The 27310-nt window shown below is 41.6% G+C and overlaps 2 protein-coding genes across 2 annotated transcripts in view; both read left to right on the top strand.

Annotated features, from left to right (window-relative positions):
• The window catches only part of LOC308334618 (interphotoreceptor matrix proteoglycan 1-like), a gene marked incomplete at its 5' end in the record, with an annotated part of 45441 nt that extends 23915 nt beyond the window's left edge, over positions 1-21526 (top strand). The window contains 9 exons of the mRNA XM_080791420.1: positions 284-459; positions 550-599; positions 1228-1515; positions 5423-5673; positions 6031-6184; positions 9624-9843; positions 11350-11563; positions 15834-15918; positions 21223-21526. Coding sequence (XP_080647546.1) covers positions 284-459; positions 550-599; positions 1228-1515; positions 5423-5673; positions 6031-6184; positions 9624-9843; positions 11350-11563; positions 15834-15873 — 1393 coding nt within the window. The 3' untranslated portion in view covers positions 15874-15918; positions 21223-21526. The remainder of the gene's footprint in view (positions 1-283; positions 460-549; positions 600-1227; positions 1516-5422; positions 5674-6030; positions 6185-9623; positions 9844-11349; positions 11564-15833; positions 15919-21222) is intronic.
• LOC308333923 (uncharacterized protein) lies at positions 1621-5000 on the top strand. The gene is made up of 3 exons (XM_080790455.1): positions 1621-2388; positions 2443-2770; positions 4731-5000. The coding sequence occupies exons 1-3, from the start codon at positions 1669-1671 to the stop codon at positions 4973-4975; spliced, it is 1293 nt and encodes a 430-aa protein (XP_080646581.1). The 5' UTR covers positions 1621-1668; the 3' UTR covers positions 4976-5000.
• Positions 21527-27310: the final 5784 nt, after the last annotated feature.

Below are 27310 nucleotides of genomic sequence, written 5' to 3'. Positions count from 1 at the left end.
TTCACATTGTGGATTTAGGCACGGCCTGATCTGATGCCTTAGTTTCCATAGACTTGTCTTCTGTTGTTTTGGCTTATTGAGTTTGATGCATGACATTTTTTACATGTAGTATGACATTGATGTTCACTAAAAGGGGTGTTCGGAAGGAAGGAAGGAAGATTATTGGAAACGTCAATTAGTAACACAGACAGATGATACAATCACAATGCTATTGACTCATTTTCCTCATCACTTGTTTCCAGATATATAATTGCTTTCTGTCATTGTCGTATTCTTCTTTCAGAGCCAGCGGAGGAGTATCAGTGCACTATTCTCTGCTTTTCGAGGTCAGTTCCCCCGGTGATGGAACAGCACCGCTGGACACTTCAACTGAGCCCACTCTGCAGGAAATCATCACCACGGCTTTACGCGAAGAGGCCTCTCTGCCAATTGATCTAGGCTCACTGAATTTTGAACCAGGTATAGGACAGTAATCTTATTATAGTGCCTGTGAAATATCAATGTTGTGAATTATGAATATATATATTTTTTGTTTTCCTTTTTCTACAGAAATAATCATTATTCCAGCTTCATCGTTAATCTCATCGATTTCAGCGGAAGTAAGTGCGAAACAGTCTGACTGAATTGAAAGTTCTACAAAAGAAATTATACTGTATTGTTACTGTATGCATAATAGTGATTAATAGTAATTAATCTACAAATGTACTTTGTAAATTGGATCATGAATAAAATTACTAATAATTTCAGAGAAAAACTATTTACAACAGGGGTGCTGTAAATTACTTAATCTTATATGTCATAGTACGGTACATAAATATGCAAATATTTTGAGGAAAACATGAGAGAATAGCTGTTTATATACCTGTTTATATTCCCTTGAAAATTACAGATTGAAAATGAACGTTTAACCCCAGAAAGGGACGGACGGACTTTCACCAAAAATAGCTAATCAACAAGCTGACGCATTGTGAGCTTTTAGATATTTATTTTTGGTGAGAGATTATGGTGTAGAAAAATAACTCACCAAGTACAGTACAACTGATTTTGCGAAGTCTAGAGGGTCTAAGTGGTTCAACTGAAGTAATATAAGTATATATTAGTAATAAGTATTCCAGAGGAAGCCTTGGACTTGTGCCACGGCACCCACTTTGAGAAACTCTGTCCTACTTATACCCCCTGCTCTTCAATCATATAGTCATAATCTTATATATCTTTGCTATTTCACAGGCCAGTGAGCCTGATTCACACAACGAGTTTGAAGTTTCCCCTGATGAGCTGGAGGAAGACAAACTACGCCTGGAGGTTCCACTGAGCCCTGTGGAGAAAGAAAATGCTCTTGTGACCCTGCTGGACACCACAACGGAAGAAGAACCTCAGCCTATGCCCGAGGACATGATAGAGGCAGTTATCGTCAGTGAGCCCGGACCTTCGACTGACGAGGTGGAGGTTGGAGAGGAAGAGGTGGCAGTCACGTATGTGATCGAGACCATTCATCACGATGATTTTGGCGAGCTCGTCAGAGACTACAACCCGACAATGACCCCTGTGATTCTCGAGCTCGAGACGGACGAAGCCTTATCCCCAGAGGATGAAAGCACCAGTTTAGACACTGCCCCCCCTACCGCCGCCATTCAGTTGCTTCTCACCACAGCTCCAGCTGAAGCAGAAATGCCACTCACAACTCTGTCGGCCATCACGGGCCAGCCGCCAACTGAACCGATGGCGGGGCTTCGGGACAGAGAGGACCCTCTTGAGGTGGTGGCAGAGGCGGCGGACGTGTCAGTGTCAGAGGGTGAAGAGGTCGTCGAGGAAGAATCAGTTGCGGCACAAGAAGAGGTTGCTTCAGAGGCAGAAGAAAATATTGTGCAACTTCTAGGACCAGAAGAAGGGGAAGTAGAGGTTTCCAGATCAGGGGAGGAAGCTGTCGAAGTTACTGAAGCAGAAGAGGACACATTTGAGGTTTCAGAATCACAAGATGAAACGGTCGCAGAAGTACAGGAAGAAGTAGTTCCAGAATCAGAACCAGAGGAAGAGACAGTTGATGTACCAGAACCCAAGGAAGAGTTAGATGATGTAGTAATAGAGGAAGCATTTAAGGGTTTAGAGTATTCCCCAGCAGTAGAACCAGAAGAAGAGCCAGAACCAGAAGAAGACGTTGTCGTCTTTGAAGCTGAGGAAGATAAGGTAGATGATGTTCCGGACCCAATAGAAGAGGTTCTGGAACCAGAAGATCAGTATGTTGCTTCAGAAGCACACGAGGAGGCCGGAAATGTTTCAGAACCAGATTATACTGTTGCCGATAGTCCAGAAGAATCAAAACCACAGGAGGATGGGGTTCAAATAGATGAGGTTGTTGCGGTCATAGATCCAGGTGAGGAGGAGGTTAAGGTATCAGAACCAGAAGAGGTGGTGATTGAACCTAAGGAACCAGAGTTGTCTGAGGTCCCAGAACCAGAAGAACCGGTAGCGGAGGAAGTAGTTGTTGTAGATCAGGAATTGGAGGTTATTGATGAGCCAGAATTACAGCAGGAGGCCGTTGTGATTCTAGAACCAGAGGCGGAGGCCATTGTTACTGAGCTACCAGCTGAGAGCATTAAAATACTCTATCCCGTGGACACTCTGGAGGACTTTAACCATCCCATTCGAGGTGACGTCTTTAGTTGGGAGGATGTCGACAGTGATGATGTCCAGGATGAGGTGCATGGAGAGGAGACACAGGCCGAAACAAATGGGAGTGAGCTTCAAGATGTGGAAGACACTGTGGTAGCAGGTGAGGAACAGATAATAGATTTTTCCACATACTGTATGTATGAATGTTACTAAACTACTGTATGGTATGCATGACACATTTCCCTTCAATGTTACAGACAATAATATACAATCTCATTGTATATCATTGATTGATTGATTGATTCTTTATTTAAGGGTCATGCTTCCAAGGAAGCCCAGCCCAGACTTACAGGACACTTTAACATTTAATTTTACATGACAATGAGCCGACATGACAGTTCACAATCACTGATTAAAGGAATAGCCAACTAAAAACTCTCAAGCAGATTCCATAATTATAATAATCCAACATAAAATAAAATACAACATTGGGCATGTTGCCTCACATCATAACAGGAGACTGGACATCGGACCAATTTAAAGAGCTGAGATTGTCTCTAGTCTGTGCCGTCTTACTTCACAATTTAATAACCACTCCAACTTAATTTGGGTCACATTGCATCCCATTCTCTTCTGGCACCGCTGAGAACCGATCTACCTCAATAGCAAGAGGCAGGATACCAGTTCTCAGTATTGGCTTAGACCATACGTTGTTTGACCATTAATCTTTGTAATTACAAAATATTTTTTTGTTTCAACATACAGTATTAATGAAAAGCACATTATGAAAGATATAAAGCTAAATCTACCTCTCTGAGACTAGAAAGAACTTCCTTTATCCAGAGGCCATTGTGTACCTTTTTTGGCTATCCTATACCTTCTGGCAGATTAATCAGACCGTTCCACAAGCGTATATCACTTCTGCCTCTTGCCTAATCTCCATCGGTTCCCAACCCATTGCAAGAGAAGTATAAATGCATGTACCCCAAGGAAACAACTTTTTTGAGATCCTTAAAACCACAAACACCAACCAGGAGTGTAAGAGCCATACGATGTCTACTGATTTAAGTGATTTTAAATGGTGTATATTGATGACATGACATCACAGCGGGGCATGGGCGAGGCCAGGGTTGCCATGGTTACCCAGGGTATTTAAGCCCAGTCCCTGATTGAGCACAGGTGTTGCTGATTGGCAGAGGCACACAGTTTTCAACTGTGCTCTTGGAGCTGTGGTCTGAGTATGTGTATTGTGTAGCGTTTGACCGTTTATTTATTGTATTTATTGTGCTGAAGTATAGGACAACGGCGTAAATAAATATTGTATTAACTATCAACGGACAACGTTTTTGACTTCAGTTCATTTGATCACACGTCTGAACAACCTCCTTGCCGTCAGTTAACCAGTGTTCAAGCATAGGGCTTGGACACTACAAGGAGTATAGGACAAACGCATCCATCATAGAGCTGCGAGTATGTGGAATAACCGATATATTGTACATTGTCTATAACTAACTTTCCTTTGAGATATATTGGTGTTTCGTTGTTAGTGGTGTGGTTTGAGGCTGCGTCTGCCTTTTTATTATTTGAAACACTGCACAAACGCAATAACTAGACTCTGTAACTTACTAGACAACTGTGATATTTCTATACTGTATTTGCTTCATATAAATTGGATCATGCGGATCGTCCACATGGGACCAGCATGACTCCAATGTGTATCTGGGTCCTCACGTGGCCATGTTCCATGAACGTACGTAGGTTTCAGCTTTGATCCCCTTTAAAAAAAATAAGGGTTGATAATATAAAACATATGGAAACAAATGTGTGCACATCTTTGGCCGACTAGCAGCAGCACCCAAGAAATGTAGCCCTGAAAGGCCTTGCGTTTTGTGAAACTATCTCTGGACACACACACGTGTACACAAGCACGCACACACCCACACCCACACCCATATAGGCATTCATCCCTGGCAGTGTAATGGCTTCTACCTGGAGTCTGGAGAATATAAAGCAGTATGAATGCATTATGCATCAGAACCTTGGGGAATGTATTAGGAAATGTCAGGAAATATTTTCTGGCCGAATCATAACATTCAATCTTTTTATTTTATTTATCACAGATGTTTTGCCAGCGCAGGCGGAGGAAAGCGATTCATCCAGAGAATATATAGATGTCGGTGGGACAGACAAACCCCTTCCAGACGCCCTGCCCACGCCTCCGACTGCCGTGACGCAGCCTGCCGTGGTCGTCATAGATGAAGACATGGAGGAAGTGGAGCGTGTCGACCAAACTCAAGCTACTCAACCGATCCCTGATGACGACGATGACGACGATGACGACACTGTTATGACCCTGCAGGTATAGCGTTGACTAGAACTATGACGAAAAATGTTCGTGACTACCTTTTTTCACAGAGGAAAATTAAATAAAAACTAAGCTATTATGACTAAAACTAGGACGAACTGTATTGACAATTTCGTCAACTGACTAAAATGTTAGGGAGGGTCTAATGGAGAAGAGAACTAAAATACAAGTCATTTTATGCTTGGTTTCATGGTGAAAATAGCCGCTCTACAAGCTTGTAGATCGGCTATTTTCACCATGCAATCGGCTATTTTTACCATGTACACACAACCAAATGTTAATCAGCCAATTATGACGCCATCAAGGCCTGACAAAATACATATTTGTCTACAGAATTAGCTGTAGTTTGAATCGACTAAAATCTTATGATATTTAGTCTATATAGTCTATAACGTGAAAAAAAACGAAATCCAAATTTCCTGTAAAAAAAACAACACTACATTGCAGGACCTCGCGGCCGAGCTCGACCAGCTTGGGGACTGGCTGTCGGCTCTGGGCCAAATGTTCGGGGGGGACATGGAGACATGGGACCAGGACCCCCCCACTCCCGCGGGGGACATGGAGGACCCCCCCACTCCCGCTGAGCCTTCCGTCGAGGGGAGCGGTTATCCCATGGCCGGTTATCCCATGGCCGCCGCCGGCGAGGAGGAAGAGGAAGAAGCCACACTGCGCGGTGTCACAGCCCCGCCTCCACTGAGGTAATAATAATAATAATACAAATAATAATAATAATAATCTTTATTGACCTGAAAGATATTAATCTTCACAGGTCTGTTCAACACCCACAACAAAACAACACATAGTACAAAGAACATTACAACAAATTTAAATATGTGAAAATGTGCCTCATGGTGGCGCTATAACAAGCCGTTCTGGAAGGTTCGTCGTTGCCATCCAGGGAGTGTGTGTGCAAAGTTTGGCATCGACAGTGCCGGAGATTAGCTGTACGCAGACAGACGGACGGACGGACACACTGCGGACGGAGTGCAAAACATACTCTCTCCCCATGCCTTTGGCCTGGTGGAGACACTAATGCTTTTGTACAATACCAACAGGTACATGACCACGCCCTCCATGACGACGGCCAGCCACGGCGGGGAGCTGGTGGTGTTCTTCAGCCTGCGTGTCACCAACATGAAGTTCTCCGAGGACCTCTTCAACAGAAACACTGAGGAGTACAGGTCGCTGGAGAACTCCTTCATGGAAGTGGTGAGTGCATGACACCTCATCTACACAGGGAAGGGACGAGCGTTATTATAGTCTTTGCGCAAGCTATTTTTTTAAATAAGCTTGTCAAAGAGAACATGAAAAGATCAAGATATACATAATGTGTACGTAAGCATAGTCCTGTGTGTGTATATTATACACGTGTGACAGGATGATCTGAATTATAACTACGCCACCTGGGGAGTTGCGCCCCAGGAGATATTTACTAAGATATAATACTGAACACCCGGAGCACTTAAATGACTCCTCCACACAGATTCGTTATACAATATATAGACATATAAGGCAGAAATGTGTGTAACCAAAAGTACAAAAGGCTTTATTCAATTAATCCTTCAGCAATTATGCAGTTGTTATAAAATCATCATTAAGACATTTCATTATTCAACTTCAACCATTAAAATAGATACAGTCAACAGGGATAAAATTACAGGAGACTATAAAGTGCATAAGCAGAGATCTCAAATATAGGCCAGTACTTCACACTAGAAGGTGACAGTATCCTTTCTTTAAAGCAGACGGGTTGTTGCCTACGGCCCAGTTGCATCCAAGTTACCATGATATAGAATACAGCACATATATAATGCATATAAGGCAATAGAACATAGAATACAATAATGTAAAGAATGAGCCGAATTGAGGAAATCAACAGAGGGTTACAATAAACCAAGCCCTCAGGCGACAAGCAACCCAGGGAGAGAACTCCTCGGGACATGTGGTTACTCTCTCACACGGCGATCATAAGTGGGAGTGTGTGAACGTAAGCCAAGGCACGTCAGGCAGTATAATACGGGAGATGATGTTCTGTCCCGATTGTAAACCCCAGCAAAGCAGCAGGTGTGGTGTTACAGTTCGCTGAGGCTAGGACAGAGAGGCACAATGAAACTTACCGGCTTTAATGAGGCCAACGCATACGACGTTGTGCTCACTGCGGCGGTGGCCAGGTAAGAGGACAACTGGGTGGCGTGGTAAAGTGTCACCGCATGCCGACACCGGGCTCCAAAAGGAGTGAGTAGGAAGAGTCAGTAGCCCCGAGGCTAAAGAGACAAGAGTCTGTCAATTTCAAGAACAACCAACAATAAATGCAGCTGATCGTTTTAAACAGCAAGAGGAGGAACGTACCTGCACGTACTACCTGCACCGCTGTGCACATCAACAAGCTGTCACCCGATGGGGCAGCTTAGTTTAGATTAGCTTAGTTCCCAGCCGTGAAGTGTGGCGTGGCACCCACACACAGAGCGGAAGAGAGACAGACAGCTACCATGCCACTAATCAAACCACTAATCAGTGGGCGGAGGGTGGCTGTGACACGAATCCATCCACCAACAGGGGTGGAAGATGGGCCGTGCCCGTGTCATCGCACGTCCATCCTGCCACACATGCAGCATAAATCCAGCAGATACACCAGGCCTATAGAGCACCGAAGTCTGACGTCAATATCGGTAGAGGGCGCAAATCCACAGGTTCATGTACTTTTAATTTGCATTGTAATCCCCATAGGGAGATTTTAGATCGCCCGATCATATAACTGTGTTAAATAAACAAAATCCAGGCCGTTTCACTCATTCATTCATTCTTCCGGGTCCTTCAAAACGCCACTGAGCAACTTCCATTGAAGTGAATAGCGGGGGGCGGGGCTGTCGCTACAACAAAAATATAAAAAATATTATTTTGAATGCTGGATTAATGATACTTAATCAAATATCGTAATCTCGTTTTGGTACAGGTGGATACAATAGCTATTCACGAGATTATCTCGTTTTGGCTCAGATTGGTTTAATTTTAATTTGGCACTATGAAATTTCTATCTACACCCATCCATCGATATGTGATGTTTCCTTTTCTGCATGATGAACCAGGTGTCCCAATTTTAGTCATGTCATCATGGGCTGACATTTCCCAAAATGTAAAAAATAAAAGTAATCTTCAAAAATAGGTCTTGAGTCTTGAATGGCCTCTTTCTTTGCCATGCTCTAGTTTTCACTGTAATGATTTACAGTGACAAGTTTAATGTTAGGCTGGGGAAATATATTTGTCATTGTACTACCAAGTAGCAATTCAGTAAGGGCTGAGCTGAGCAAAACAATTACAATGTAAAAAGTAGGTTGTTCAGTAAAAGTAGCAGGAGCTCGATGGTGGTGGTGGAAAAAGTACTCAAATTTGTTTTGGTCTGTCTGTTAGGTAGCCTGGCTCCAGCCCCGTATCACTAGCAGATCACTAGCCTCTCATTCAGGGCCAGCTGGTGACGCTGTAGAAGGCCCCTTGGTTGAAAATCTAAGCGGCAGCTTATATGAACCAATCGCCAAAGAGTCCCACTTTGGTCATGCCCTCCCTCTGGGAAAACAGCTGCACTGAGAGTGCTTCAGACTAAATAATAGAGTGTGAAGCGAAATGTAAATTCAGGCTGAGTGTCACGCCAAGTCTGAGGAAGAGCGTTTAGCTCGAAATGTTTTGGTGCAATAAAGCATCTGTCACATTGTTATTTTGTACTGTTCGTGATTCAGCTCCTGCCCATGTTTGGGTTGGGGATGTGCATGTCCTTTCCCTTTTTCAACAACAGTGTAACTTTACCATAACTCCCACACATGTAACATCAATGTAAAGCACAAAGGGATGTTGATAGGTTAGCAAACAAAGTGCTCGTGCGTGCGCTTGTGCGTGCGTACATGCGTGTGTGTTTGTGTGTGTGTGTGCATTGGGAGGTGGGTGGCAAACACTGGCATAGGAGAGGCGGTAGGATTCAATTGTAAGCCGGCAGGGGGGGGGGGGCATGTACTCGATCACCCCAGAGGTGACCGTGAAAAACATAGCAATTTTCACGTACAAAGCCCATATGTTCTCATCTACAGCTGAACATGTTTAATTAATCATTGTGTTCTGGAATTTGTGAGCGGGTTCTTTATCGCATTGATGACAGCCACAAAAATAATGAGCTCTTTCAAGGCCGTACTTATGTCTTTACAATTCCTTACAGTTTTAACATTGTTCATTGTACATTGTAATGCTACTGATGTTTGTGCGCAACACTCTATTGCATTGTGGGTTTGAGCTGACAGGCCCTTTTTATCAATCAATCAAGTCACCTTAATGCAAGTGACAGATGCAAAAAATATATATTTCAATTATAGATATTTTTAGGGGAATGTCATGTGGTCTACCTGTAGGCTACAGTCTTTGCGATCTACATTTTCAGCTATTTTCACGACTTAATAATTTTTATTTATGGTATTTCTTAGATTTGTGTGTTAAAATTTATAACGTTACTTTTGAAAACAATATATTGTAGGGAAAGAAATATTTTTTACTCAAGTCGTGAGAATTGGTCCGTGAGTGACCCACAAATTGGTCCCGACCCACTGCTTGGAAATTATATGGAACTTATTATGCCAAAATGCCAAAAAAAATCCTATTTTGTATTTAGCTGCTGCCGTACCTTCAGTCCAACCTGACGGGCTTCAGGAAGCTGGAGATCCTGAACTTCCGGGAGGGCAGTGTGGTGGTGAACAGTAAGATGCAGTTTGCCAGCTCCGTTCCGTACAACATCACACACGCTGTCCACTGTGTGCTGGAGAGGTTCTGCAGCGACGCAGCCCAGCGCCTGCACATCCACATAGACACACACTCACTGGATGTAGAGCCAGGTATGTTCACTGACACACACACACACACACACACACACACACACACACACACTTACAATACATATACTCTCTTCATACAAGCACACATGATCACATCACACTAGCGTGATGTGTTGTGTGCTGCAATGTTTTTGGTGTACAACACCAGCGTGCATATACAGTAGGTGTAAAACCATGCTCATACAGGTACACAAACAAACAGGTACACGGACATTGCTGGTTGTAGGAGTGGTTGCACCACTCAAAAATAATCTTGTGAGGACCAAGAAAATGGTAATTGCAATGTCTATTTCTCATATATTCTACTATATTTGTGCTCTTCATAAGTATAACACCACGCACTCTGACAGATAAGTAGCCTAGATGATTGACCTGGCATCCCCTAAATTACACATCCAGTGCAGTGAATGTGTGGAAAGCACAGAGTCATTTCCCCAGATGAGCATAGATAACGTTTAGTCTGAGAAAGGCAGCCCTGCTGGCCGCCAGAGCTCATCATTTCGATGCAGACTGGAGATCCAGTGGCTCATTAAAAGCAGGCACATCTCACACAGCCTCCTGCGAGAACGGAGGGTGAGCCAAAGGAAGGGGATGGGAGGTGCTCTCTGAATACTAATGTGTGCTCACAGGAGGTAAACATCTTCTAGGAACCAGCACGTCTTTTCCTGTGTAAAATGTAAGACATTAATGTTTCGAGAGCTTCGAAGAGTTTCGTATCACTAACTTCTATCATGTCAGCGTGGCACATTTGATATATCAGCAGTCCATAAGCCGAAAGTTGTAGAATCAAAACTCTCTCAATCTCAAAGTCTCAAAATAAAAAACTAAAATAACTACAGTATCAAACAAAAAATGCCAACAAGAAAAACTTTTAACCTTGGCCAAAACAAAAATTTGACTCAGCTGCCAAATAAATTAATTATTATTCAGTAAATAAAAAATGTGTTGGCTGCCTCCATGCTTCTCGCCTTATAAAGACCAAAGCCTCTTTGGTGTTTATAAGGCTAGGAGCAGAACATTATTTAATAAAGATTTGACCAAGATTATTATAAAAAGATTATTTTTTCCCATAGAGATTTAGAAAAATATTTATATAAATTATTTTAAAGCCTAGAATCTAGCCATCCAGGATCCTGGCGAATCATGATCAATAAAACCTTATATTTCAATTTAAAAACGTAAAATCTATATTGTATATACAATATAAAAAAAAGTATGAGCTTCTGTCTGTCTGTTGGATATAAAATACCTCAGCCTGCCATGAACGATTTTCAAGTTAACCCATTTAGGATTGAGGCCTTCTAAGTACATTTCGATACCAATACTTTAGTACTTTTAGTCAAGTACATTTTGATTACCGTACGTGTAGGCCTACTTGTAATGGAGTAGTTCTGCATTGCAGTATTGATACTTTTACTCAAGAAAACATTGGAGCACTTTTTCCACCAGTGATCAAATGGATTATTAACTGTCTTTCCCCTCCCCTCTCCTCTCTCTCCCCCCCAGCGGACCAGGCGGACCCGTGCCGGTTCCTGGCGTGCAGTGAGGTGTCCCAGTGTGTGGTGAACGGATGGACCAAAGAGGCAGAGTGTGTGTGTGACCCGGGCTATGCGTCTGTGGACGGCCAGCCCTGTCAGAGCCTCTGTGTCCTGCAGCCAGACTACTGCAACGACACAGGTGGAAGCTGCCAGCTCGTCCCGGGACACGGAGCCGTGTGCAGGTATGTATGGTGTGGTAAAATCAATGTTTATATATAGTGTTACAGACTGTAACACAGTAAGAGCGAGAAACCAGTAAAAGTGAGAAAGACGGAACAGGGGGCACCCGGGTACCTTTGAGGCTTTAAGTCCCAAATAGATATTTTAAAATCCCTGGGACGTCGGGACCCCCTTAGTCTCGAGCCCTGAGTTGAATATAGCTTGTTTTCACCAAAAACGTTGTCTGGGAACAGAAAGCAGAGAACAATGTATTTTTTATAAATCCTATAACATCCTATAACATTAGACTAAACATGTTATTTCCGGGTGTGTGCTCTTCTTCGGAAGTCCTAGCATCACTCACAGTTTGGTTAGTTTAAATGTATCGTTACACCCCTATAGTTCAGAGGTCAGCTAAAGGCGTACCGAAGCCAACAGAAAGGTTTTCAGCCAGTGGTCCGGGGACCACCAGTGCTCCCTGAGGGGGTTCCAGGTGGACAAAATCGAATACAACGACAACATATGAATTGGGTTGAGAACCATTTGAGAAGCATTGCTCTAATCTAATGCATTCCACCAGAGATGTGCAGCACAGGATCCTTTCAGTCATAATTAGTAGCACGATGAATTCCTTTCTGCCCCAAAATTGGGGCAGAAATGCACCATGAAGCCAGACTTTAAATGTAACTCTGCCCAGCAAGCCGAATGAAGTCATGATGACGTTATGATGATTATGTCCTCCTGTAACATTCAGGACGTTCAGGACTAGGCCAGATCACATTCACAGCCCACATGGGGATGATCTTTACGTCATTTTCAGCACGTCTTCACCACTTGAAATAATAATATAGCTTATTCTCATGGGCCAGATCTGACTATAGTTATATGACTTGGTTAGTCTTGGTTTGACTTGATCTGGCCCCAATCGAGACGTCACCAATAATATTGGTGACCTCAGGACCTGGACAAATTATTTGTCCACGTCCTAACCGTGCTTGCTGGGGGAGTGTATATTAAAAAAAAGAAAAGAAAAGGTGTGGGTTGGGGAATAAGAAAGGCCTGCTAGAAAGACAAATAGTTTGTTTTGTTTTGATTTGTCTTACTAATACATAATTCACCGGTTGCCGTGGCCTCATTCTGTCCCCCTGTGAAGAGAAATTGCATTTCAAAGCTACTTACGTCTTTTCACACCTCAGACACCAAAACTGGGTGTCTGACAGAGACTAGGACAAAAGGGTTCTCAAACCATTTAATGTTAAGAACGCACAAATTAATATTTAATCATTTGCGAACCCCAAACAGAAAATATAGTGCCAGGGACCCACCCCCTACAAGATTTTTGTTGTTAAAATGTTTAGTTTATTTATTTATTTTAATATTCCAAATGTTCAATCTCTTCAGGACCATTATTTGTGTAATAGCTCACAAATAGCTCACCTATTTTTTCGAAATCACCTATTTTAAAATATCCGATGTACATTAAGTGGTTGCATCCGATTTGTAGGTAGGCTAATACTTTTTAACCTGACGCTGCCAGATCCAAAAAGCTTGCTACACAAATTTGTTTCACAGCTTATTTGGATCTGGGATCGCGGAAGCAAATTCGATGACGGGGCTGTTCCTTTTTTTCAAGATACATGGTAGATGATTGGATGGGAGCGTCTGTCTATCACCGTGTGGGCGTGCAAACACAACCAATCATATCGACGTGTCTATATACCGTCACATCCGCATCCCGCCTTTAGCTCACGCTGATTGGTTCGGTGCGAAGCAGATCTGACTCAGGGCTCAACTCTGTCAGAGATCCCAGATGAGTGTTGTGTTGGGGAATATGTTTCCGCAATACCGCCCTCATCTGGCAGCGTCAGGTTAAATACTTTTGCCCCTGCGCCCACACTTTGAGAACCACTGCTCTAGAGACACAGAGACTAGGACGTATACTGTAACAGCACGCCCATAATTGTATCTGTTGATTGATTGTTAGTTGTGATAAATGACGTGTTTATTATTATTATTATTACACACATGTGTCTGTTTCCTACACAGCCCTCTTAGAGGTGAGGGGCAGCAAAAAAAATGATCTCACTTCGCAAGAAACACACAAACATGCCAGACAGATCTGCTACTCTCATTAACAACAAACCTCTTTGGCCTAATCCTGCCCCCATGAGACACAACCAGAAGAGCACAGCCAGAAAACAAACAGCCAGTAAACAAACAAAACACACCCCAGCATCACCCAGCAAACAGCATGCTTCTGAAGGGAACCCACGAGATTAACAGTGTGTGATCAATCTTGGCCCTTTAATCTCTGCCTGGAATTTGGCGGAGTTGGCCGCCGCATCTGAAAAGGGCAACAAATACCATTTCAGTGCCAGGTATAGTCTCGCAAGACAGACAACTATTCCCAAATGTCTTAATGCTGTAGTGTATATACTCTTCTAGACTAGAGCAGGATTTCTCAAAGTGGGTGCCTTGACGCAAATCTAGGTGTGCCTCTGAATAGTTTCGGAATTGATCAATGTCACTTGCACTTTACTTCTCTGCTATTTTTGGTGAATGTTCCCCCCATAATAGGGAAAGGTTTAACGCCATAAAGTTTAACGCCAGGTATAAAAGTTAGTTTCAACTTATCCTAATGGAACCAGGTATTCTCTCTAACCCTAACTCTAACGATATTTTTGCGATAATCAAAATATGCTTACCGGTAGTTAAAACATAAAATACCATACTTTGTATAATTCCTCCTCTTCTTCAGTCTTCAGTTCCAAATTTGCATTTCCACTTTATTTACAATGTCCACCATTGTTGATTTTCCAAGCTGGCATGGAATGGAAACAAGCCTGGTTTTATCTAGTATCAGTATTATAATGACTCAAATATTAAATAGTCTGCATATTAGCACCCCCACCACCTCAGGACATTGTGGTACTGCAGCTAAAACTGCATGTTATTTTCACTTTAAAGCTCTGCATTCTGATCATTGCTATATGGAGTGTTTGTTCAGTCAACAGGGTTGACTCTCCAGCTTCAATAAACAGAAAATATTTTTTTTGGGGAGTGTCGTTGCCAATTTCCTCCAGTCAGGAAAGATCACTCGGCATACATTTTATAGTGTTTGATGTGTCTGCTCATTTCTTTGTTTATCCTGCATGAGTTCTCTCTCCAGATATATTGGAAGAAATTTCCATCTGAAATTCTGAAAATGTTAAATAAAGAGTTGGAGAGACAGGAGGAAAACACCCGTGACTGAACAAACTTCATTTAACTTTGAGTGAGAGCAGCCTGTATTTTACTGCGTACAGAGTTTCAGTATTTTACTGTGTACAGTTTCATTATTTTACTGTGTACAGTTTCAGTATTTTACTGTGTACAGTTTCAGTATTTTACTGTGTACAGAGTTTCAGTATTTTACTGCATACAGATTTTCTGTATGAAATTGTTTCATACAGAAAATCCTGCACATTGTGCAGTCTCTTCTGCAGTGGTGGAAAATAATTACTCTCTTTTTACTAAGTAAAAGTATCAATACTGCAATGTACACATCTGGAATTCAAAATGTACTTGATTAAAAGTACAAAGGTATTGGCATCAAAATGTACTTAACCCATTCTGACCTGGCACCCATTTTGGTGTTAGCATCATGTTATGCTTTAGCTATTGAAAAATAGCAGATCTACAAGCTCATAGCGCGCCACCGAGTGGCGCGCTACGAGCTTGTAGGTCTGCTATTTTTGAAAAAATCGAAGAACGACTGACATTTTTAGAATCTGATCTCGGGTCAGAATGGGTTAATCAGACCAGTGCGTGTCCAGTGGAAACCTCGTATGAATCTGATCTCAGGTCAGAATGGGTTAAAGTACCAAAAGTATAAAGTAAAAGTATTCATTATGCAGAATGTCCCATTTCAAGTTTTCTCTTCTGGGACAAAATGACTGAGAGTTTAATCTTTATTTTTACTTTGCAGTCTTGGTTTTCTCTTTCAATAAACTTTCAGACGTACGGTGTTTGCAATGTTTTGTTTCAAAAACACACTCAGTGTCCCTCTTTTATGGAACCAAATTAAGCCAGCTACAGTATTATCTTCAAAATCCACCAAGATAAACTATTCATACAGATTCCAGCGTGGATACCGGTACTTTCTATTTCAGTGTATAGTTGCTCTCCATTTCCATCCTGTTCACGTTTCAGTTTTTATAGAAACAAAGATGGGAGCCAGGGAGGTGTTTCCTTTCACGTTTTGCCTTGATCGGAGATCCAGTAATTGTAAACTTTGTTGTTTATCTATTCAAGGTACAAAGACGGCTCCATCCGCTCAGGACCAGTCAGTTAGGAGCGGCTACTTGGGATCGGATGGCGCCAGTGAATATTACACGAGGTAAGAACTTGTATGTAGTCACACGCTAGTGAGAATGTGTGTGTGACCTGGGCACTAAAAGTGGGGGTCAACCACGTAGGCGTCGCTCCAAATGATGTGACGTCAGGGCTCTGAACGGTGTGCACCCAAGGGGCCGGTGAGGCACTCCAACGTTGAAGCGCTGGGCCCTATTGGTAAGAGGAAGGACTGGGGGAGACCGGGGGTGACAGACAGATCGGTGAACCAATCAGGGTGTGCGCAAATGTGAGCCGCGACCCTCCCATCTATGCCAGAAGGGTCTAGCGTTAGCTCAGGCTATGTAGCTCTAGCCAAACCTTCCACATTTAACCACATAACACCAGTGGTGGAAAAAGTACAAAAATATTTTACTTAAGTAAAATACTGATTCTCTACTTGAAAATTACTTAAGTAAAAGTACAAAGTGCCCATTAAGAAAGTTACTTAAGTAAAAGTATAAAAGTACCTCAAATAAAATGTACTTAAGTACAAAAATTTACCCGGCGTAAAATGTACTTAAGTATAAAAGTAAAAATTACAAAGTACAAGTACAAAGTACAAAATACAAAATTATTTTCAAAATGAATACAAAGAAATGAATTTCCAAAATTGTCATCCTGTCAAAAGTGGCTTTATTCCAAAAAATACTGAAAATACAGAACCCCCAACAGCATACATCGTGTTGGGAAAGTTCTTTTTTTTTAGGAACTATAGTTCAGTTCACAGTTCAACATTTTTAAAATGAACTAGTTCCGTTCATAGTTCATCATTCCAAATTTTGAAAAATGAACTATTATAGTTCTTTTTCGTTATTTTTTTGCTTTAATTTTTATATATTTTTTACATTTTACAAAAATTGCTCTTTTGCAATGTGAAATGCCACCGAATTATTTTTCCTTCTCTATATGGGCTTTTGCATGCTTTTATTGTGAAGGCAAAAGTTTCTGAACGTTCTCAGAGCCTGCATCTCCGCATGCTGGGGTTGGCTGATCTACAAGCTCACAACGTGTCCGGACGCGACGAGTTGTGAGCTTGTATATCAGCTATTTTCAGCACGGAACACTTTGTACGGCGAAGAATAAATTAGGCTTCATTCACTGTGGAAGAGAGATGTCTTTTGTTGGCCGTTCGTGGCGATATTATGGACACGTACCTCCTCGAAGCGATAATAACCAACTAAGCTATTGGAAGCTATTTTTCGTGGCACATTATGTGTGTACAACAACAAGTTCCCTCAGTGTTTGTGTTAGGAGTTGGGACAGTGTCTGCTGTCTGTCAGCGTGCATGATCATCATGCAGTAGCTAGATGCGCGCTCCAGTGACGGCTGAGAAAGATTAGTTAATTTGTGTCGGATAGGGACTTATTGGTTGGTTTTCCGCTAAATATTAAGGCATGTTTAATGCATCCATGTTGAATGCGTGTGACAAAACAACACAGTGTGTGCGTCTTGCCGTCTTCAAAGCAGGCCAGGCAGCAGAACACAACTCCGCCCCCTATTATCTGAGAGTGGAGCAGCCCTGTTCAATTCTCAACTGCGCATTCCTCCAGTAAGACAAATATAAGATTTTATTATTTAATTTGTAGCGAGTAACGAGGTGTCCGATTTTAAATATAGCGCATTAAAAGTACGATTTTTTCCTTGTAAATGTAACGAAGTAAAAGTAAAAATACAGCAAAAGAAAAGTAGTCAATAAAAGTACAAATTCTCCAAACTTGTACTTAAGTACAGTAACGAAGTAATTGTACTTCGTTATTTTCCACCACTGCATAACACAACTGTAGGCTACTTTGACCACTTTTTCTGTCTTCACCCAAATCTCTTCGTCAAAAAATACCGATCTACAAGCCTGTAGATCGGCTATGCATTGCAGAGGAAGCTTTCTGCGCGCACACACACACACACACACACACACACACACGGCTAAATGTCAGAGTGTTCGATAGCAGACAACGATTTGGACTGTGTGAACGGACACGCTTTATCTCTCCGTGATTACTATCGGCCCACTGAACACTCAGCCTGTTTTCTCAGTGCCGCAGGCCGCTAGCCTTGCATGGCCCCATGCTACAGTATATTTATTTAGCCTTAAGGTACTACTCCTTCTGAAGAAGAGATTAAGTTGAATTAAATTCAACACCAGTTGTCTTTGTCTGTCATATTGATTTTTTTGTCACCCTTAGTTTCATGCTTCTTTCTTTTGCTTTGAAGCCAGGCGATTTAAGAGTTGCGTTTTTGCTTTTTATTATTTGCTAATCTTTTCCTGCATGTTGTATTATTTTGCAACTAATTAACTAAACTTCAGACAGTATGGATTTATTTTACACGCCACTATTGGGTGGAAACTTGGTATGTCCAAAATCATTCCTTCAGAATAAAACCCAGACAAACCTAAAACTTTCACAAAGAATAAAATAAAATACTCAAATAGCAGATCTACAAGATCACAACGCTCTCTGTACTTTTGTGTGACACTAGTGACAAAGTAGGACATTCATTTAAGAAAAAATAAATACAAAAAATAGAGCATAGCAGAGGATGTGGTTTTCTGGACCCACTGAAAAAGAGATTTACACAAATTATATCAATTATTTTAAGCCTTTAATCAAGCCATCCAGGATACTGGTGAATCATGGCCAAAACACCTTTGATTATGTGAAGAAAGAAAAATGAAAAACGCTAAACAAAGGGTATTTATTAAAAGTATGGTATATCATATAATTATTCTTCAAACATTTTCCACAGAATCAAAAGGTTTTATGGGCATGATTCACCCGGATCCTGGATGGCTTGATTCTAAGCTTAAAATATATATTTTTAATATTTTGTGTAAATCTCTATCGAATTTTCAGTGGGTCCAGAAAAACACACCTACTGCTATGCTCTATAACCTAAAAAAGAAAAGTTGTAACATGGAGATTCAGGGTTTCTGCCCGACAGCAACGGAATGCTCCGCAGATCAGATCTGGCCTGCACGTAGCCGCAATTTGCAACTCTAGATTTTTTTACAATTGGTTGAATCTAGAGTTGCAATAACCTCCATCGACTTCCTATGCATGTTTTTTGGTTTGTGACCTCCTGGTCTTAAATTACGTTAAACTCACCAACATTGCAGCTGTAGTCCAAGCTTGAATTATCCTCTTTCGATCTGGTGTCGCTTGTTTATCATAAAAGTCCCCATAAAAAAAGTTATGAGCTACTTTCTGTCCAAAATATTCCACAACTATTATTCCGAGCCGCCATCTTGGATTCTTTCAACGTGCCATAAAACAAGACGTGAGGGGGAGCGCTTGTTTAATAGTGTCCCTCCCTCCCTAGGGTGTCGGCCTCTTCTTTGGGTGTCTTACCTGCGCAGGTAAGATTCTATTAAACAAGCGCTCCCCCTGCAACTAATCTCTAACAAATTGTGAACTGAGGCACATTTCCATGGTTCTGTTCCTGCTGTCTGCAGAGAGTTGCCCCAGAGAAGTAAAAAAAAAAGTGTTTTTTTCAAAGAGAGGAATCTGGATCTCTGAATCTGTGGAAGGTGCTTTGAAGTTAGTAGTACATATACCACATTTAAAAAACAAAGTAGCTTCGACCAACTTTGATGTTAAGAGGTGGACGACTTTGGCATCAGAATAACAAGTTCTAACCTTTTTTTTTAATGTTTTATATTTTTATAGAGGGACAGACAGTAAGTAGGCTGACAGGAAATGGGGGAGAGAGATGGGGGGTGACAAGGCAGTAAAGGCCGTCGGGATCGGGAGTCGAGCCTACAGCACACTACCAGACTTGGACTACCGGCCAAGGTGCCTGGACCGCTGAGCCACGGGCCAGGCCAACAAGTTCTAACCTTAATAGAGGCTATGCACGTGACATCATCATTCCCGTAAATTATGCGGGAACGTCTACTGAGTGGCAAAAAATGACTTTCTGGCCATGACAAATACATCCAAACAGAAAAGTCATATCTGATTGCATTAAACGATGTTAAACAACGTTAAACCCACGTTGCCACTCACTTTATGCATGCACATACCCTCTGTAGGAAAACGATAGATTGTCTTTAGGTCACTGAGAACATGATGTAAATTGTAAGGTCTGCATTAAAGGACCACTTCATACATTTTCAAACTATCTTCGTATTTATCGGTCCTCATTAAAGGGCCACTTCACCCCTTTTGCAACCAGTTTATAGGACACAAGAAACACTTTCCTGGGGTTTCCTGGGATTGTGTTATGTGTTTTAGATATTTTAGTCATGACGCCATGTTCATGACCAAAATGTGTCATGAAAATGTGGTCTCACTTCCTTCCTGGACACAAGGGGGGGCATTATGGTCGCTGTAGGAATTCAGTAATCCAGTCAAACACACAGACTTCATTATTTCTCTGGCCATAGGGTGCACATTTCATATGGTGCTACTGTAATCTACTACAAATACTATTAACAAGGAGTGACTGCAGTTTCTTCCAGTGGTGAAATGTTCCTTTAACGCCTGCTCATTGTAAGATGGCACCATTTCTGTCTACTGGCTCTGTGTCTCTGAGGAGGGCTGTGGACAGTTCCGCAACTTGTCTACTCTACTCTGTGTCTCTGAGGAGGGCTGTGGACACAGAAACTTGTCTACTCTACTCTGTGTCTCTGAGGAGGACTGTGGACACAGAAACTTGCCTACCAGTGACATCAATCCCCATTGACGATGCCATTGGTCCGGAGGGTTTCTGAACTGTCCAATGTCCAAAGAGCTGCAGTGTGAGTAGACGAGATGGAAATGGTGCCATATTCTAAACAAAATTAATGATCCCGGCGGTTTGACTCATATATAGAATCAAGAATGATGGTACTCTATGGTGGGGGTCCCTGGCACAAAATAATTTCCAGATGGGGGTCAGCGGCTCATTTTTGTGTACTTGATATGAAAACATTTGAGAACTCCTCTCCTAGATTTAGATATCGTCTTGGGTGGAAAATCTCATAAATCCAAAACCGTCAGGAGTCTAATGGCGTCAGTGGCATGCACAGATTCTAATATTATTTAGACCCCAAAATCTATAAATCTCACTATTAAGGCAACGGGACGGTTCCATGCGCTGCACAAGGTGTCCGCATGTGCACGCCACTGCTATAAGTAGCAGATCTACAAGCTCAAAATGTGTTGGGCCGCTGCCACTTTTATAGGATGCTGTAGTTAGTAGGGTAGTAATTAAAAAATCAAAACACACACACACACACACACACACACACACACAAATAATTTACATTTGTAGATAAGTGGTTTCTGCCTGTCAACAGTGACATTTATTGTTTTCTTTATCCCTCCAGGAATGAAGCGAATTAACACCAGCCGGGGAGCAGACCTCGTCAAGTCTCTGCCGCTGCTGATGACACAACAACAACACCTGGTGACAGGCCGCAAGCTGCCTGCCTGCTGACTAACTGACTGACGTACAAACAGGAGAATACACTTTAAATAATAAACCAGTCTCCAAACCTCTGAACTTCACAGGGGAAGGGACTGCTAGCTGTCTCCTTTCCGGGAGGGCAAAAAAACAAGACATTTTAGAAGAAAAAAAAGAGAAAAATGACAGACATTCTCTGTTGTTTTCATTGTCACAACAACAATGCAGAAGAGGCTGCAAAGATTGTGCAGCATGTGGTTTGTTGATGTTGTTTATTTTCTACTGTACTTTGCTGATTCAGTTACAGTATGTGTTTTCCCTCTAGAGAACAGGTTGCTTTGTGTTATATATGGGCTGCATTTTAGGGTTGACTGCTCCGGGCCATTTCGTCAAATAGGCTTTTTACTGTACTTTACAAGGAGCTTTGTAAAGATATAAATAAATAAAAATCCCACTTTAAACACCTATACTTAGTTGACTGAGGTCGGCAAGGCGGGCTACGACTAAATCATGTAGTTTTTTATCTACACAAAATCTTTGTTGAAAATAGCCGAGCCGGTTCACAACGCGTTGTGTTGAGAGCTCTCGTGTATCTGCCTGAGAATGTTTCCGCCAGAATAGCAGAATAGAGATGCTAGGGTTCAACTGGGAAATATCAGAAACAGAAAAAGAAAACGTTGCTGCCAGGTGCATCTGCATGAACTAGGCATTGTACTCAGGGGGTGCATTAGGAGCAGCTCTTCACTGTGTGGACATCAAGTTCAATTCACTACACTGTGAGTGCCACACTTAGCTAAGAATTTCATCTATTGTTTGACGCACACGAATGCACACATTTGTGCAGAAGGCAGAGGAACAACTGATTCTTGCTTTCTTTGCAGCTCCTGAGGTTAACTTAGGTTAACTTGGTTAGGTGGAGAATCAGACGGCACTAAAGATGAGGAATATACTCTTCTCATTCTAATGTGCTTCCCATAACCAGTGGTGGACGGTAACGAAGTACATTTACTTGAGTACTGTACTTAAGTACATTTGCACTTGAATATCTTTCTCGGCTATAGCAGTGATACTCAACCTCAGGCCCGCGGGACCATTATGACTGGCCCACCAATGAAAATCTAAAAAAAAGAAGAAAAAAAAATCTGGAAAATGAAATAAAAATAAAGAAATCTGAATGAAGTTATCTTTAATTACATTATTATAAGTAATACTATTAGAGTTGTACTATTACTCGAACGCAAATAAAAGCTTGGGGGGGGGGAGATGCAATGCAAATGAAAGACATATACTGTGTATCCCTATTCCCTGACATAATTTTATAGCTAAACGGACAGAATTCTATTTTATTTGAATGATGAAACCCAGCTGCCATTAATAGTTGGAAATTGCGGAAATTGCGGATTTCCGCAATTTCCGCAATTTCCATTTCCGCAGAAATTGTAATTGCGGAAATTGCGGAAATGGTGGAAATGGAAATTGCGGAAATTGCGGAAATGCGGAAATGGAAATTGCGGAAATGCAGAAATGGAAATTGCGGAAATTGCGGAAATGGAAATTGAGGAAATTGCGGAAATGGAAATTGCGGAAATGGTAATTGCGGAAATGGTAATTGCGGAAATTGCTCTTCACTTATAGCTATCTATTTTCAGGTAGATTGTTTTATTTTACTCATAGACAGGCAGGCAGACAGCTACTCATAGACAGGCAGACAGTAAGACAGCTACTCATTGACAGACAGACAGACAGGCAGGCAGGCAGGCAGGCAAAGAGCTACTCATGTTATGTTATTATGTTATTATAACAGCTACTCATGTTATGTGCAATAATTTGTGCAGTTATGGAAACAGCTCTTTGTGTTTATGCAAGAAAATGTAACACATTTATTTATTTACATATTGTGTGCATGCACATGCCACATTGTACTTTGATACATTTTGCGAAAATAAAGCAATTGAAAGAGAGAAGTTATCAAGTATCATTAATGTCGTAATTTTATCTACTGGCCCCTGGCCCCTTGCCATTTTTGTAATGTGGCCCACAGGTAAATCTATTTGAGTATCCCTGGGCTATAGTATATGTTGTACTGTAGCCGATCTACACGTTCACAATGTGTCGTGGTGCGACACGTTGTGAGCTTGTAGATCTGCTATTATTTCACTATTATTGATATTTTTTTGTACTTTGTACTTTTGGTTCTTACTTTCCCTTGTAGTATTATTTGAACAGAAGTATCTATACTTTGACTCGAGCACTGGTTGAGTACTCTGTCCACCTCTTACCATAACATGATACCGTGTGAGTACCTGGTAGAAATGTGATCTGTACTTTGTACACTGACAAGTTTACAGTGTAGTTTGGGGTCCCAGACCCAGAGAGGTACAAAAGTTGACCAAAACGTGGGTCCTTGAAATAAAACTGTTTGAGAACCGCTAATCGACTCTAATTGTGATTGTGTGACCCCAATCTGATCCCAAAGTCAAAAAATAAAGGGAAAACAGCGCCCTCTTCGGAACAGTCTGTCTCGAGAGACTAGTGTGACCCTGACACAGGAATGTTCTGTTGACCCAGACGACCCTGACACAGGAATGTGTCCCAGACAGTTCCAGGCCATAAAGTCAGGGTTCAGGGAAAATGTGTTTTCTAATCTCAAAATATTTCCAGGAATTTCATGACCATGGGAACACTTTAAAGTTCTTACGGCATACTGCACTGATTCCCAAACACTGTCGTTAAATACGTTACAATTTTACAGCCTCCCCCTCTCCACAAGGAGGGGAAGTGCACTAAAGCATTATGGGCATTGTAGGAATTTAGCAATCCAGTCAAACACACAGACTGTAATGTTTCTGGCCATAGGGTGCAAATTTCAAACTGTGCTATTGTTATTAATATTGAGTTTCTTCCAGCGGTGAAATGTCCCATTAATGCAATTATGCAACTTATAGTGTTTGATTATAGCATGAGTGGCGGTTGTTAAATGATAGCTCTATATTCTGATAGCAAGCTTAATATACGTATAATGTTTGGGTGCAGGCTTTAGTTCCGACATACTATTGATCCGAAACCTCAATCCTAACCTAACCCTAACCGCAAGCACGGAAGCAGCGCATGTCGGACCATCGCTTTTTCGCATCGCATCGCATGTCCCCCCGCTTCGGATCTTCGGTGTCGGAAAAGCGTGCGCACCCCATAATGTTTGTCCAATAACAGCATGGTATCCCTGGTCTCTCACAGATACAGGGTTAAATCGGAAGTGACGACACAAATAATTGAGCCGATTACATTTTCACCTGGGAAATGTAGTTTCTGTTTATTACCGACATGAAGAGAACCGTTACTGAACAAAGAATTACATTTTTATAGCTTTTCAAAGTGCTTTACAATGGTTCATTCTTTCATAAAATGGGGAGTGAAGCGGCAAAAAGACGGCACCAGCATCCTCACTTCCCGCATTCACACACCAATGGTGTGTGAATACATTGGAGGCAATGTAGGGTTCAGTGTCTTGCCCAAAGACACTCGACATGTGGACAGGAGGAGCCGGGATTCAAACCGCCGACCCATGGATTATTGGACAACCTGCTCCACCTCCTGAGCCACATCCGCTCCAACAAACACTATAAAAATGACTACTATCAGAATATAGACCTTCTAACCAAAACATATCACTCACATTACCGTAAGCGTTTATGCTATACTGTTGTAGACAATCCACATCGACAGTTTAGCAGTTTTTAGTACGTGAAATTAATGTTTACACCCACAATTACAGTAAGCGGAATGGGTGTGTGAACTAAACTGTCAATGTTTCCCTCCACCCATTATTGGCAGGCGCGAGGCTTTCATCTCAATAACCGTTGTTTCTAATTTAATTAGGAACAGAGAAGCGGATGAAAGAATTCTGTGGAGTGAAATGTGAAATGCATTTTTATTCATTCGTTAAGAGATTCGGCATTAGAAAAAACGACAGTGAAAAAGGCAGAACTATCCAAGGAATGATTGTAACACGTAGAGATACCACACAGGTCATTATGGAGAGTTTCATTTCAAAAGGCCATACCGTATCCATCATTTTGAAGGAAATATCACAAAAAAAGCTACTGGCATTGAAGTAATGTAAAGCATGAAAAGGTTCAAAGTTAAAAGTCATCAAAAAATCTATGCAAAACACGATAGTTGTGCTTTTGAGGACAGACTCGTCTTTTTCTGTAGATATCACAATGAGTTCCAGGTGCCAATGAACTCTTCCAAAAATGGATAATAATGTCTTGCAATGAAACTCTGCATAATATAAAAACGCCAAATACAATATGTTTTTCCAGGAGAGCCACAGTGCATAGGAGTATACCCACACTGGTGTTCAAATCATAATTCAATACTTTTTATAACTCACAGGACTGGCCTCAAACGTGACACAGAAACAGCACGAGTACAGGTAGACGCTCGTGACACAGAAACAGCGCGAGGTATAGGTGTCATTCAGACAGCCAAATAGGTCGCCTTCCCGTTTGTGCAGAGCAGAGCGTTAAAGGGGGATGGAAAGAAAGCTTAGAAGACAAACTCGAGACTACGAAACAGCCTTATAGGACCCGCGTTCGCGGAAAGCGTTTTTTTTTTAGTCAAATAAAAATTTGACTAAAATGTTAGTGGAGAAGAGATCCAGTAGAACTAAACTAAAGTTTAAACTTGGCGCCACCGCGCGACGCGTTGTATGCTTGTAGATTTTTTCAACAAGTGTAAAATCAGCCATTACGACGGCACGCAAGGCCAACATAAATACATTTTTGATTTAGTCGACTAAAATCTTATACTTAGACTAACACAAACATTCCAGGTGACTAAAACGAAATGAAACCTATTCAAGAGACTATCACTAAAATTTGCTTTCAAAATCAACATTGGGTCACGCTCAGTGACACGTCTAGCGTTCTGGAAGCGATGTAGTCTCAGTCACGCACAAACCTTATATCTCCATTTTACCTATATTGTGTTTTTTTTTATATACGAACATATCTACACGCTTTGAGCTTGTAGATCTGCTACTTTTGGTATATATTTTGAATCCTGTAAAAAAACAGTTTGGGGACATACAAGGTTCCCAACGGACAACAGACGATGCTCCTCCGCTCTTGAAAAGCTTTCTGCTGTGGACACGCCCCTTTACGCGAAGGCTGTGCGGTGGATTTAGTCTCAACGCGAGATTGTCTCTAAATAACGTTTATGTAAAAGCACGCCTTCCCTTTCCCCCCACGTGGCTTAAGAGGTTTGGGTACAATTATTGCTTAGATAGACAACAATGCCACATACCCAAACCATTCTGGAGTAGAAAGAGAATTAAAAAAATAAACGCGTACATTCCAGTTGGAATATCACTCTTTGTTAGACTTCTTGTATATAAAATATTCAGTGTGTTAATGTTAAAAGTGAAGGCTGCATCTTTCATTTAGTGTAGTGGTTCTTTTACGTGGGGTTTTCCAGGACCCTCAGGGTTCCTTGGGGGGGGACCACTTCACCACTTTTCAACCCATCTGTCCTCAATAATGATTATGATAAAATGGCCAAAGAAATTAATAATCCTACCCAGTCTGTCTCATAGGAGGGCTGTGGGCAGATCAGAAACACGTCCACCAATGGCGTCATCGATGGGGAATCCAGGCTAATAGAAATTGCAGGTTTTGTATTCCTGAAAAGTTGCAATGCGAAAACAATGTGGTATTTTATTATGAACAATTAGTGAGGACCAAGTATATGAAGATAGGTTGAGCAGTGGTGAAGTGGTCCTTTAATGGACCCTTACAGGTCTGAAATTCAGAGAGTATACAAATGGAACCAAACAGACCCTTACGGTTCCGTTTGTATACTCTCAGAGTTACGGCAGGCCTCGACATTAAAAGGTTTGAGGAGCACTCACATAATTGTCAGTGCAACATTTATATTGCAGCTGAGAAGCACTCACACAAGACAACTAATTCATCTCAACACGCAATATATTCTTGTTTTTTATCTTAAAA

The sequence above is a fragment of the Protomyctophum bolini genome (assembly GCF_963924005.1).
Source record: "Protomyctophum bolini genome assembly, chromosome: 19".
NCBI classification, from domain to species: Eukaryota; Metazoa; Chordata; class Actinopteri; order Myctophiformes; family Myctophidae; genus Protomyctophum; species Protomyctophum bolini.
This window is presented reverse-complemented; position numbering and strand designations above follow the sequence as displayed.

What these genes read in the sequence shown, in the direction of transcription:
- LOC308333923 (XM_080790455.1), top strand. Translation starts at nt 1,669, where the DNA reads ATGCCACTCACAACTCTGTCGGCCATCACGGGCCAGCCGCCAACTGAA. An exon ending in CAGGTGAGGAGGAGGTTAAG is followed by an intron (nt 2,389 to 2,442) that starts GTATCAGAACCA and finishes GAGTTGTCTGAG; the next exon opens with GTCCCAGAACCAGAAGAACC. An exon ending in GGAAGACACTGTGGTAGCAG is followed by an intron (nt 2,771 to 4,730) that starts GTGAGGAACAGA and finishes TATTTATCACAG; the next exon opens with ATGTTTTGCCAGCGCAGGCG.